At 31.7% G+C, this 14,873-nt stretch overlaps 1 protein-coding gene and 1 long non-coding RNA gene across 3 annotated transcripts in view; one reads left to right on the forward strand and one right to left on the reverse strand.

Moving 5' to 3' along the window:
- The window catches only part of Glut4EF (Glucose transporter 4 enhancer factor), a 273,282-nt gene that overhangs the window by 124,446 nt on the left and 133,963 nt on the right, over positions 1-14,873 (reverse strand). For both annotated transcript variants that reach the window (XM_088263083.1, XM_088263084.1), the window contains exon 2: positions 8,119-8,288. In XM_088263083.1, the coding sequence (XP_088119209.1) occupies positions 8,119-8,288 (170 nt within the window). The remainder of the gene's footprint in view (positions 1-8,118; positions 8,289-14,873) is intronic.
- LOC148307584 (uncharacterized) overlaps positions 1-14,873 on the forward strand; it is a 145,015-nt gene that overhangs the window by 106,843 nt on the left and 23,299 nt on the right. Inside the window, exon 2 of the long non-coding RNA XR_015837808.1 lies at positions 12,672-12,725. This is a non-coding gene — a long non-coding RNA (uncharacterized LOC148307584). The remainder of the gene's footprint in view (positions 1-12,671; positions 12,726-14,873) is intronic.

A 14,873-nucleotide genomic window follows, 5' to 3' on the forward strand; every position in this document is an offset into this window, starting at 1 on the left:
TAACACGTTCAATTTTAACCTCTCTCATTTTAACCTCCGAAATTGAATAAATTTATACGATTTTGCATTCGATGTACATATTCGGAATAGCGAATTCGAGTTGAAATATGAGGCAAATTACCTACAAATTATTAATCCAGAAAGAAATTGAACAGTTGGAAAATATAAACGTTTATTTTTTTAAACATTTCACATATCGCTCACTCCTTTCAAGAACGTCATAAATCAAAAATCGACAATTTTCAGTTGTGCATGTTTTCGGAATGCCCAGAAAATGTACTATATCCCAGCAAAAGAGGCATATTTTTAACTTAATATTTACCCGCTGCAGGGCAGAAAGTGTTGTTTTTGCATTTTGAAGAAAATGTATTGTTTAATTATTTTTTTTAAATATATTAAATATTTTTCAAATGGAGAAAAAACCTTCAGGTTTTACCTAAAAAAATCTGTTGCACAGTAAAAAGTTCAATAAGAGGCTTGATATTTATTTTTAAAACACTATGTTATATTTTAAAACATTAAAAACGTTCTCCTGAAAAATCAAGTTTTATGATTTATGACGTTCTTGAAAGGAGTGAGCGATATCATCATTTCATAGTATGTACGAGTACGTACATATGTCATTAGTTTATTTATATTTAAAGCATAAACGAAAAATGGGTGTATGTACAATAAAATACAACATTCACTTTGGTATGAAGTTAATTTTAAACCAGAAAGATAGGTGTAATACATTTAAAACGCTAATATATATATATATATATATATATATATATATATATATATATATATATATATATATATATATATATATATATATATATATATATATATATATATATATATATATATATATATATATATATATATATATATATATATATATATATATATATATATATATATATATATATATATATATATATATATATATATATATATATATATATATATATATATATATATATATATATATATATATATATATATATATATATATATATATATATATATATATATATATATATATATATATATATATATATATATATATATATATATATATATATATATATATATATATATATATATATATATATATATATATATATATATATATATATATATATATATATATATATATATATATATATATATATATATATATATATATATTTTAAATTAGAAACAGTAAAAAAATTAATTCGAAACGTAAGTAAGCAAATTTAATTAAGAGTGGGAAAAATCTATTTTAATTTCCTAGAGTTATTTTTTCATTCATACACCAGGCTAATAATCGGACAGATGATTAGCTTATTGCAATGAGGTAAATTGATAAGTTAAATGATTAGTGATTCAACGATGATCAGTGCTATAGAAATAATAAATTTATATAAATTTTAATTTCTTTGAGATATTTCTTAATTCATACACCGGACTAATCCTCGGACAAACGACTGGCTAACCGCAACGAGGTAAATTGTTAAGTTGATTGATTAGTGAATCAGTCGATCAATCACCAGATAAAATAAATAAACGCGTCTTGTAATTCAACAATGTATGTAGAAGCCAGATAGAGAAAAACAGATAATAAAAAATGTTGAATGATCCATAAAACAGATTCATTATTCGTATCATGGGAATATAATATACACTCGCTCACAAGTCCTAATAAGGAAGGTTGCTCGCAGCTTGTAACATCTGAACAATGTACACACATACGTTATTTTAACACTCTGAACCACGTGTGGGCAACTATCGGCGCGCGAGCCGAATTCGGCCCGCCGGGCTGTTATGTCCGGCCCTCAATCATCTCGGCGAAGTATACACAAATATATATACGGCGAGTGTTTTTGCCTAGAATTTTCACTCATGAATTACATGTTACTTTAAACGTAAAGAGTAAATCCACTCACGAGTAGGCATAGGCTATAATACTTAAAAAGTTGAACCCTGAGTAGGGTCATGATAAGCGGTGTTGCATAAGCCGTAGCTAGATTTAAGAGTCACTTGGACGTTAGGTAATAAAAAAAAAACAAAAAAAGTAAGTCTGAATGAAGAAATCGTAAAAAAAACGAAAACTTTACCATGTGTGTAATATATAACATATCGCTCACTCCTTTCAAGAACGTCATAAATCAAAAAACTTGATTTTTCAGGAGAACGTTTTTAAAGTTAAATAATATAGTACAATGTTTTTAAAATAAATATCAAGCCACTTATTGAACTTTTTACTGTGCAACAGATATTTTTAGGTGAAACCTGAAGTTTTTTCTCTATTTGAAAAACATTTAGTATATTTAAAAAAATAATTAAACAATACATTTTCTTCAAAATGCAAAAACAACACTTTCTGCCCTGTAGCGGTTAAATATTGAGTTAAAAATATGCGGCTTTTGCTGGGATATAGTACATTTTTTGGGCATTCCGAAAATATGCACAACTGAAAATTGTCGATTTTTGATTTATGACGTTCTTGAAAGGAGTGAACGATATGTAGGTGTATTTGTAGAATATTTATTTACATTTCCACGTATAAATATTACACCTTGGTCACTTGGACGTTAGGTAATTAAAAAAAACTCACAAATATACAAATTTACTTGCATTTGCAAGAAAAATCATTGGTATTTTTAGCAGCACAATTTGTGTTGCTAAAAACAACAGAAATAAACAACAGCGTCCAATTTTCTATTGATATTACTTTATTATGTTTAATAATCTAGTTCAACCCTTGACTCGGAGATGGAATGATAATTTGGTTCCAAACCTAGGAAAGGTTACGCATGCCTGCTCGTAACTGTTCTATACAATTCGCCATTAATCTTGCATTTGGTGGCGTTCACTTTCGTTTGTATTTCATTTTGGTCGTTGTTTTAATATGTGCCGTATCGAAAAGCAACGGCCAAGTAATTTTGTGACCGGCAATTTGGTAATTCAGTTTTTTTAATCGATTGACATTGCAATATACTAGGAAATGTGACCGCAAACAATTGACCGAAATAATATAGTCTAAGAAATTATTTAGAATGTTATATTAAACATGATGCTATCACGGCTTCATATAAAAAAATATCAAACGGGTCTCTAAAGTTGCATTAGTTCCATACTTAAGGAAATAAAAAATAAATAAAAAAATTACTCGCAAATATAGAATTCACTACGACACCGGCTACACGAGGAGCCAATCGTTTCTCCGCACACATTTTTTTTTTATTGGAATTAGATTATTTTTTAGAATATATATATTTTGATTTTTGAACTGCCTACTTTTCAATAATTCTATTATTTTCATTATTTAGTTATAGGGCAAGGCACAACTCTAAAATTTAAACTAAGCTTCACATATGGTGTTTGAAAATGATGCGAAATGCATCGAAACACGTGTAAACACAGTAGATTTTTAAAAAATTGGTATTTCCCAAGTAAATTTTAAAATTACAAATGGACCGAAGGATATTTTTTAAATTAAAAATGACTGCCGAATGAATTGATGAAAAGTGAAACTAGGTTAAAATATTCATACGACGCACTTGTTAGGTTTGATTCGTATGATAATTTGAAATGGTGTCGAACCGTAATGATTTACCGAGAATCAAGAAAAACTAATTGAATAAATATGGGTGTAATTTCACACTAGCGATCGTAGAAGTGCTCGAGTAAGAAAATGCCTTTACTTATGATAATTGAATAATTTCCAGAAAATTACATGCGGTTCTTAACTGTAAAAAACGTTACATAAAAGTGAAACGCGCGCTATTCGCATCAACGGATAGTTTATGTACATTAATTTTGTCTATGGAACTGGAGCAAGTGCGGCGTTCGAAATAATCATAGACGAGTTACGATGCAAAACTGACGTTTAGAAAGCCAACATGGCCGCCCGGCGACGGGGAAAAGTTACGACCAAATCAAATTTGAGTAATGCAAACAAAATGAAGTCATAAAGTGCATTGCAACAAAAGATTCGGTAAATAGAACGCTATGTGAAGTCTTTCCTGGTGAACTTTACGATTTTATCAACTATTACTGACAATAGATCGTTTAGAAAATGGCAAATTTATGACACGGAAGGATAAATGCAAATATGTCAATGATTGCGAAAACGTTCAGATTCATACCGAACTCGTCAAAGCCTGCCATTTTGTAGCGATAAAATTGTGAAACGATTGCACAAATAAATTCTGAAATAAATCCCTTGAAAACGTATTATTTTTGCCTCAAGGAAAAATTAATTTAGCACGAGCTCATATCGATTGAAATCGATAAACAATCAGATAAAAATGTACTTAGCATAGATTATCACAAAATACCTTTTAATAATAAGCTACCTTGTTATAAACATCAAAAGAGAGAACAAAGTTATCGCCTATTGTGATATTATTATTGACTACTAATAAGCACAATGAAGGTTGGTTTCTGTTCTGACAATCGTATTCAGTAGGTACAATGAACTGGCTATTATAATTGATTTCATTCGTCAGAATAAAATCTATTGAAAATATTAGGTCAGATACCAAATACAAAGTGTATAAAAATACATTAAATTATAGTCTTAGAAATATTATACTTGTGATACAAACCTATTTAAAATAGAATGTACTAAAAATTACCCGCCTTAATTTCTACTTTAGCCCAGATTTTAAAATTATAGAAGTCTCTTAATATATCAACAATAATGGAGAAGAAGAAATTAAATTAAAAAAAATAGTAATAATACAAAAAGAAACGCTACAAAGAAAACTTACTTACGATAAATGAAAAAGACGCAAAAGTATTCATAAATAATAGTCAAATACTGATTTTATGCTACACAAAATGGAGATGCTATTTGCTTAGTATTTGAAAGGCATAATTAGCATTAATGACTTTTTTAAAGCTTGATATAAGAAGAGTTTAATAGATAACCGGCCATAAAACTGCATAGTCTAAATGTCGTAATCTGCCTGCTAGAGTTGACTAGACTTTGCACAGCCGTAACTCGGATATTAATCACTGAAGGTGAAACCACACACCAAACACGTCACAGACTGATAGACGTCATGGATTGTAGTTTATCGATATCGGTGTAACGAAGTTAACCATGGACGTCTTTTTTACAGCTTAGTTTTATCTGGGAACGTGTCAGCAAGTCTAGTAAACAGTTACTGTAAATTGTAGCAAGGGTTAAAAAACTATTAAATATTGTATTGAATATGATCGATATTTTAAAAATTTGTTTGGATGTTCCTGGTAATTATCAAAGACAGCGTCAGCATCGATTGTATAATGTTATGTTCCAATATGGAATATGGTGGTATGGTCATGTGGAGCAAATGGATAACGAGAGAATGATCAAGAAAATATATGTGGCGAATGTGAGAGGGAAAACAGAACGAGGACAACCGAAAAAGATTTGGCACGATCAGATCAATCAGAACCTAAAATCTGTCGGTGTCAAAAGTCTGCGTAATCGCAGGGCATGTAAGACTATATGTATGGATGTAAAGGAGGCGAGGAGTGTATGTCAGGACAGAAGAGTGTGGCGTTCCATCCTCTCTGCCTACCCCTGCGGAGAAACGGCTTGATGGTAGTAGTAGTAGTAGTAGTAGTAATATACAGGACCAACCTACTGATGGTTATACCTGTTGCAACGATTGTGCTACAGACATATTACTACAGACTTTTCTAAGTCTACTCGTACAAATGGTTATCGAATTAACATAACTAAACACCGGCAAAACCCTGGTATTGTAGGGTGAAAGGCCATAAAAGAAAGAGAGGAAATGAGATGATTGTTTGTGACGTAACACGAGAAATGAAACCCAATAGGTTAATTTTAGGACATATATTAAGTAAATGTCAAAAACCCAAAAGAAACGCTAATTCTCTGCATGTATGGACAAAAGTAACCATGAAATTAACCCGTAAATCAAATATAAAAGGAAATTTAAAAGCATTTATTTTTCAACGTTATCGAAACATGCAGTATCCGATGTGTAACTGCAAATCTTTCATATAAACGTCATATTATCAAGAAGCTGAATGGCAAAAACTGTAATATTTTTTTGTGATTGTTCAATTTTATGCTTCCACGATCATTTACTACATTTTGAATTACCGTATACCGTATACCTTTATTCAAAAATTGCTAGTCACTGCGAGTGTACCGAACGCGGAGGAAAGCCAATCAATTTACCCGTACAAAGGATGCAGTCAACGTATTCAATTTGTAATATAGTGAGTATTAAAACGATACATTTTATCCATGATATTAATGCCGTGTAATGAAACGACTCATGCACTGAATTTGAATATAATGTCCTTGTTAAAAGAAGAAATTGAATCCATTAGGTTCCTGCTTTTGCACTTACTTTTTGGTATTTGAACCAGATATAATAGCTAGATTAGTTCCCTGAAGAAAGACAATACTTGATTATATACATTTTCAAGGATACAGGTGTTTCTTGGATGAATAAAATACGAAAGGAACAAATTCTGTTTTACTTATAGCTTATTTATCATATCGATTGAGATGGTCCATTGCTTCATTGCACATAAAACAAAGAATACGAGAGACTGTTTGGAAATAGCAAGGAATGAGTGAGCCATTTTGTACTGAACGAGATCTGGAATGAACCATGGTATGTGACGCATTTGACTTATTTCCTAGCAATACAGAGAAGTCATTTATGGTATTCTATCATTTCTGCCTACCAAACACACGTACAGCAAATAAGCTAATGAAAAAAAAACCTCTTTGATTTGTCATTAAACATTACAAAATGAGATCAATGATATTTTTAATCTTCACGAGGATGTCCCAATTTTTTGATGTTTTTTTTTATTTGATTTGGCGTGATTTTTCGCTGCATTTTATTGATGTTATGGCCTTAGGAGTCAAATTAGCGACCGACTAGACAAAGGCTGCACCGACATAAATAATCGATTACACGGTGCACTGGATGCAAAAAAGGAGCCATGACTGATTAAGAAATGCCGACTGCATTTTAAAATAGTGACCGATGGAGTTATTTATTTTTGATAAAATTACCTCGCCGAATTTGCGGTTTCCAGAACATTACACTTGCAACAAATTTAAAATAATTTGAAATAAACTTCTGTAAAAATCTATTATATCAAGAATGTACTATTCTGTAATATAGCATATGCGAATTCAATTAAAATTTTCTGCGCATGGATGATACTCCCGTACTTTTTCCATTTTTAAAAATTAATAATAATTTTAATAATTACGTAGCACGTATTGCTGAGGATAGATGAGGACATGGGCTGCTCGACGTATGAGGAGTTGAAGAGGACTTCCGAAAATAAGCGAGAATGGCGAAAGAGATGTCATCTGTTGCTTCAGACCAATCCGCAGGATTGAGACCAGAGAGAGAAAGAGATGAGAACTGAGGACGAAAAAAGTCTAGAACAGGACGCAGAAGCACGTGTAGGCTCCAGACAAGATGGTTCGATGACATTAAAAAAGTTGCGGGCCTGCACTGGAAGAGAGTCGCGCCCAACAGACAACTGTGGAAGTCCAAGAGGGAGGAGCTTTTGTTCAATTCTGGACACAAGAAGGAGGCTGTAGTATGTAATGGCGCCGTTTTCGTAAGATACGAACTCAAAAGTGCTTCCATGTGATTAAATTGGAGGGAGAAAATATACAAACGATTTAACGATTTTTGATATTTTCTCATTTGTTTATTTTAAATATGCTTTTTACCTTATGTTTTTCTCATTTATTCCTTTTAAATATGCTTCTTATGGCTATTTATTATACCTGTTTATTGTTTTTTTATATTTTGCCATGTATTAGTTTTGGTTATTTAAAAAAAAACTTTTTTGTTACTTTATTATTTGTGTTCCAGTCTTGTTAACCTTAATCCCATGTCCCAAAATGAGAAATAGAAATTACTCATCGGGAATATTATATGTATATATGACTTATGTATGTAATATGTATTGAAATAAATAAAAAAAATGAAAAAAAAAACAAACTAATCGTTATAACTGGTCTAAACTAATCATTTGTTAGGCAGTAGAGAGAATAGGATAATTCATTAAAACCTGTATCTAAACATTCGTATAATCCAGTTAAATACATTTTTGCTGTTGAAAAAAGGTACTCACTTGAACACTGGTAGCGGCATATCTATACTGTGTGTGGCCAGTCCCTTTTTGCGATCCCCCGCCATGTCTGCCAGCCTGGCAAAGTCGGTATCTTGGTCAGCCAGTCGGGCTGACTTCCTGGACTCCAAGAGTCGAACTTCTTCCAGACGCTTCTGCAACTCCATGGGCTTCTGAAATAAAACATTAGAAAATATAAGATCATGTTGACAAAGTCCAATTTTACTTGTTGTATTAACACGTTGGGTGCAACGTGCCAGGTGCATGCTACTAATATTTCTCAATATGCGGAATACGCGCTAGGCGCGTATCGCTGATTACAATTAATCAAATGGCTTAAAAGTATCATTGCGTTATTAAAAAGTATACCCTTAGGCATTAGAGGCAGATAGTAAGGCAAGCTGCATACTTTGTACTAGGGTAGGCAGTAGAGGTATGTAGTAAGGTAAGCTGGTACTTCTTAGTAAGGTAGGGTAGGTACTGTTAGCGTTTTTATATGTCACGCGGGTAATTTAGGATTGACACTGCTTTTCTGCTTATATGGAAGGCACGCCCCTGCCTTAAAGTCTTGATAAAGTATATGTCACTGTGTGATGAATAAAAAAAGACATAATTAAATTTCATGTATTAATATATAATAATGTCCGCCTCCGTAGTTTATTTGTCAGCACGCTCGGCTACCGTTCTGGAGGTCCCGGGTTCGATTCCCAGGGGGGGGTCAAATAAATTTAAGTGATTTTTTCACTGTAATATTTATTCAATATTACCCTGGACTGGTACCTGAAGCGGAAGGCTGATCACCTTTCCGTCATGTGTAAACGATCAAGATAACACTGCGTTTATATGAAGTAGTGCCCTATGCACCATTGGGGTGCGGATAAGGGTTTTATTATTATTATTATTAATATATAATTTGCGAGTAATTTCAGCTTTAGTCCTCTCCACGACTCAAAAAAAAGACATAATTAAATTTCATGTATTAATATATAATTTGCGAGTCTAATTTCAGCCTTAGTCCTCTCCACGACTCGCGTTTATACTCGCTTGTCTCAAAGTGAGTATAAACGTGAGCCGCGCGTGAATCCTACACACACAAAGAGAACAGTGTGTATTAGTATCTACAAAATGAAAATTCATATTATTTCAAGTGATCGCGTCACCAAAATATTATTTCACGAAGCATTTGATTGTTTTATTGGTTTTTGCTATGAGATAATAACATGTTTGCGCAGTAATAAGTAGGCCGTACAAATATTTTTTATACATTACGTACATATAAATAATATTTGAACAATTGCTCGACTTCGATTATCAAATGATGAAGAAATTTTGAGAAGCAATGTAAGATTAAGACGTTTTAGTTCTAGGAAGTATTTTATTTTTATTTTTCTAAATGATTTGTAACCAATTTCTTTTATATTTTTAAGTAAAAAATATTATTCAATTTTAAATACGTATTAAATTTATTAGTTGTAGTTATTTAACAGAGAATTTTGAGTGTGTCCAAATACTTGTTCACAGATCCGGATTATCTCCGATTATAGGAGTTATTTTCGTAGTATTTCAAGAATTTGAGTAGTGGGGTTGTCAATAATGGGTACAATTGATGAATGTTACACGTGTGTAAAGTGATCACTTAAACCAGCCTATGACGGTCGTAAGCCCCATAAATGGCCAGACTTCCATATTCTTCTTCATCTTTGATGAGATATCAAAAAAATAATATGGAAAATAAAAGTCACATTGCAGTCTACTGCTAAACATATTTAAATAGACTATTGTTGTACATCATCTCTCTCTATGTAAACGATTGCATGATGCGTTATTGATAAACTAATAATTACATCTACATATATAAATTCTTAAAAAATAATATTACCAACAATTGTATTAAGCTTTAAAATATTAATTCTCTAAAATATTGCCATGTCAATAAATTCTTCCTTTCCCAGAAAATAAATATAAGGGTACATACCTACATCCCCCATTAGCTACTGATGTCTCCCATAAATTATTGCTGCACGTGTTAAAACTGTCACTTAGAATTGTATAGCTACATAAGGACCGTAGTCCATTTGATCTTCACATTCGTTTGATAATGCCCTAACAAGGCGAAACAATTGTCACAATATAATTTTTATGTGTTTTTGTCAATAAAATACAACTTAGTAGACTCAAAAAATCTGTGTTTGATTTAAAATTAATACATAAAAGTCACATTATAGTTTAAATATTTACATGTTTGTAGGTAAAATTAACGTTCATGAGGGATAGTGATGGGCTTATTCAATTCACGGCTGATAAATTAGTAACGGCGGTAATCGCTCTTCCTCCTTCTGTAAGCGGTGTAACCGTAATGGGCGTTTAACTTAATTATAGGGTATAAAATGAAGACGTATGCAGCTTATAAATTGCCACACGTAAATAAACATAACAGCCTAATTACCCCTATTAATTATAATCTAAAAGGGATGAAAAACGTACCATCAAAATCCATTATATCTCTATTAAATTCCTTATAAATGATAATATTATTTATTGATTATAGATTATCTCTATAGAATAACACGATGATTTAAATACATATAAAATAAAACACTCGTGTAATACAAAGTTATTATACTTGTGTAATATTAGTTAGTTAGTTCGTTAGTTATTATTTATTGATTATGGATTATCTCTGTAGACTAACACGATGATTTAAATACAAATAAATATAAAACACTTGTGTAATACAAAGTTACTTTCTTATTTGTGTTTCAGTCTTATTGACCTTAATCCTATGTCCGAAAATCAGTACCTAATGGAAATTGCTCATGGGGAATTATATATGTGACTTTGTACGTAATATATTTTTAAAATAAATTAATAAATAAATCATATAGGTAACATGCCAGCACTTCTTCCCCTATCGTTATTTGACCCCATGACACGCATGTTCCGCGGCAAATACGTACCCACTCGACTATTTAATAATCAAAATAATTATACAGTATGTCTTTTTCACGTCAAAATGCTACATTTCATGACAGACATATGTCCGAGATGACAAAAAGCGGAATAAGTTAAAATGAAAACCGGATAAAGTAAAAAATAAGATTTTTTATTTTATTTTTAGAATCGTGACTGTTATGAAATATAATTACACAAAATGAAAATTTGACTGACGCGGATAAATTTTGATTTTGATAACATAAAAGGAGATGATTAGCGCTTCGCTTTAGAGGCATAGTAACACGCTAAGGTTTGTCCGACACTTAAGGCCTTACTAGCAATAATATAATTCATTAAGCGTCCGGCTGCGCTGAGGGCTGGACGTCATTTTACGCACATCTTCATACTAGTTTGTGTAACTTGTACACTGCTAATTTTTACGAGTATTTTGAGGAAATCCAAGATTCAGAAGTGGAAATAATTAACTGACTACCTAACCATCACGTCGCTTCACAGCAGGGGTACGCAGAAAGAATAAAACGCTACATAAAATTGTCTTTGTAAAAAATCTTCTCCTCTTCCACAATCGTGTATCTCCTCACACATACCCGCCGATTATTCCATTATGATATAGTTATTAGAACATACTCAAATGGTACTTAATTTGAAATTTTACGAAGCGTGACTTAGACCACCTAGTATTGAATTTACGATCAAGATAGCATTGCATTAATCATATGCAGTGCCATAAGGTGTAAATGAGGGTAAAAGCAAAGCTTGAACCCTATTTTGGGTAGGTACTTGTTCAGTTGAATTGCATCCCCACTAATTTGGGGTGTTTTGATTTACCGTTTGCCGGAAGCGATAAAACTCGTGACCGGAAGTCAAAGTGTCACGTCATTTGAAAAAGAGAAGTTTCCACTGTGGCGTGTGTTGCCAGGTATCAATTTGAGATCCCCCCTTGATATACATATTTAACTCTAGTCTATGATTATCTATTGTTGAATTACAGTACCTAATTAGCTTTTATTTTTTATCATCTCTTTTGTTATTATGTAAAAAAAGAATTGAATTTAATATTCCAGAACGAAATGTAAAATTTACAACATTTTGAGTGTGTCCAAATACTTACATTACAGGAGTTATTTTTTAAAATTATTTTTTGACATCTCACCAATAGATGTCTCTAGTGAAGTTCTAGTGATTCAAGAACAATGTTTCAAAATTGGTTCATATATATATAGAACTTCCAAGAATTTGAGTAGTGTGGTTGTCAATAATGGGTAGAATTGGTGAATGTTACACGTGTGTAAAGTTATCACTTAAACCAGCTCATGACGGTCGTCAGCCCCGTAAATGCCCAGCTTCCATATTCTTGTCCATCTTTGATGAGATGTCAAAAAATAATATGAAATGTTAAATATTAGGAAAAATCCTCGTGATAAATGGCAGTATTTGAGTAAATGTATATAAAAAATTGACATATTTATAATCGATTGGGTTTTATAGAAATTGTTGTTTTGAATATGAATCTAGAATAAAAGTAATACAGTGGAACCTCTCAAAACGAGCATAGTTCGTTCCAGAATCTTATTCGTTAAGCGAAACATTTTTTTGTTTAGACTTACACGGAAGTACCGGATCACAAGTGAACGTCGTTAAAAAGGGACCTTAAGGTTAGTTATTTTTATTTTTTTACATAAAATAATTCATAATGATTGGAGATATTCCAAATTTGTGAAACAAGTATTTGGACACACTCAAAATGTTGTAATTATAAAAATCATATCAAAATGTCCACCCCCGTAATGTAATGGTCAGCACGCTCGGCTACCGTTCTGGAGGTCCCGGGTTCGATTCCCAGGAGGGGTCAAATAAATATAAGTGATTTAATATTTATTCAATATAACCCTGAACTGGTACCTGAAGCGGAGGGATGATCACCTTTCCTTCATGTTTAAACGATCAAAATAACACCGCGTTTATATAAAGCAGTGCCCTATGCACCACTGGGTGCGGATAAGGGTTTTATTATTATTATTATATTATCAAAATGTATTTTTTTTACCCTTAATGTAACTATGAGAATTATATACACACAAACACGAAAATCACATACATATACACTTGTACATAGTTTAGTTTTCAGTTTTAATGATAGATGCCGTGATTGTACTACGGGAACATCTGGCTCATGTCATGTTTAAAAAAAAAATAATCAAAGATTACAAACAGCTGCGCTACAGAAAAAAAGTTAAAATTTCTTGTTGAACCATTTAACATAAAATAAAGTACTAATATATTCAAAAATTGAACCGCAGAGACTATATTCACACGTACAGAGCGGAAATACTATGTAACATGACCACATGGTCTTGTACAAATAATTTTAAGTATAGTTTTGAAGCTGATAGTTACTACTGTGTGGTACTCTTTGGATACAGTATTTAGTTTGATTATCTCATGACTAAGAGGATATGAAAGCCGTTGGTTCGATACCTGTGCGTTAACATGGCGGAAAATGGAGTATGGATATTAATATTACCCATTATGGCATCCGTCTTTTTATGAATGTGCCAATCATGTATCCAAAAATGTAATATATACAATTAAATACCCGATTTTTTATAGTGCTCTCAAGCTTATAACGATATATCTCATAATCCTTTAAAATATTCGTTTCCACAGAATTTTGTAGCTTAAATACTTTTGAGTATAATTTATATTTGAAGCACTGACTTTGTGATTTTCATTTTATAATTAAAATATTTTTATTTTAATTATAAAATGAATTATTATTATTATTATTATTATTTTCTCTTTTATATGGCAGTATCCATTAGAATTTTTTATTTTATGCAGTAACTTCACTTTTAAACAGTTATCCCTCGTTTTCCATAAGGGTTAAATTCTGACCAAGGGCTGCTAATAAAATTAATACATATAAGATTGTATATAGATGATATAGAATGTAAAATAATGGGAGTGTAATAAAAGTAAATAATTTATATTTGAAGCACTAACTTTGTGATTTTCATTTTACAATTAAAATGTAACTTTGTTTTAAAATCAATATAAATATTTTACTATAACTTAATTATAATGTCTACCGGCTTCGAAGCTAACCGCTTCTTTCTCAAGTATAAATCAGTCTTGATAAAGAAGCGGTTAGCTTCGAAACCGGTAAACATAATTAAGTTATAATAAAATATTTATAGTGATTTCAAAACAAAGTTACATTTTAATGATATTTTTTAGTGTTTGATAATGTCTTAATAAGACGAAACGCGTTACATATCATATATGTAAATAAAAGTAGAATTCAATCCAATAACCATGTTTTATTTTGGATATTTTACCCAACAATTCAATATGGAATTCTACCAACTTTCTGCAGTTACAATAAATAAATCAAATATTATAGCCTAATAGCTTTTTCAATCTCACTATCGATGTCTCTAGTGAAATTCTAGTGAATTCAAGACACTTTTCCAGTTATCCCTTGACAGCGCTACACGTAGCACTCCAACAACCGAGGTGCCTGCTGCTGCCTTAATTCGATCGGTCCATCGTGTAGGGATCTTCCTCTCCCTCTCTTCCCCTGCAGGTTACCGATTACAACCAGTCGTTCCAGGCTATCCTAATCTTCCGAAGAATTGAAGAATCCATCGTCTACACATATTGGCCACAGTCAAGCCATCCAAGTGTAGTTCCTGATGAATGGACTCGTTGGCGTTGGTGCGCCTAGCTGTCCATAGAATTCGGAGTATGCGCCTCCAACACCACATTTCGAAAGCGTCAAATTTTCTCCTTTCTGCATCATA

This window comes from Brachycentrus maculatus, unplaced genomic scaffold (assembly GCF_059751285.1).
Source record: "Brachycentrus maculatus isolate JH-2025_06_01 unplaced genomic scaffold, ASM5975128v1 h1tg000196l, whole genome shotgun sequence".
NCBI classification, from domain to species: Eukaryota; Metazoa; Arthropoda; class Insecta; order Trichoptera; family Brachycentridae; genus Brachycentrus; species Brachycentrus maculatus.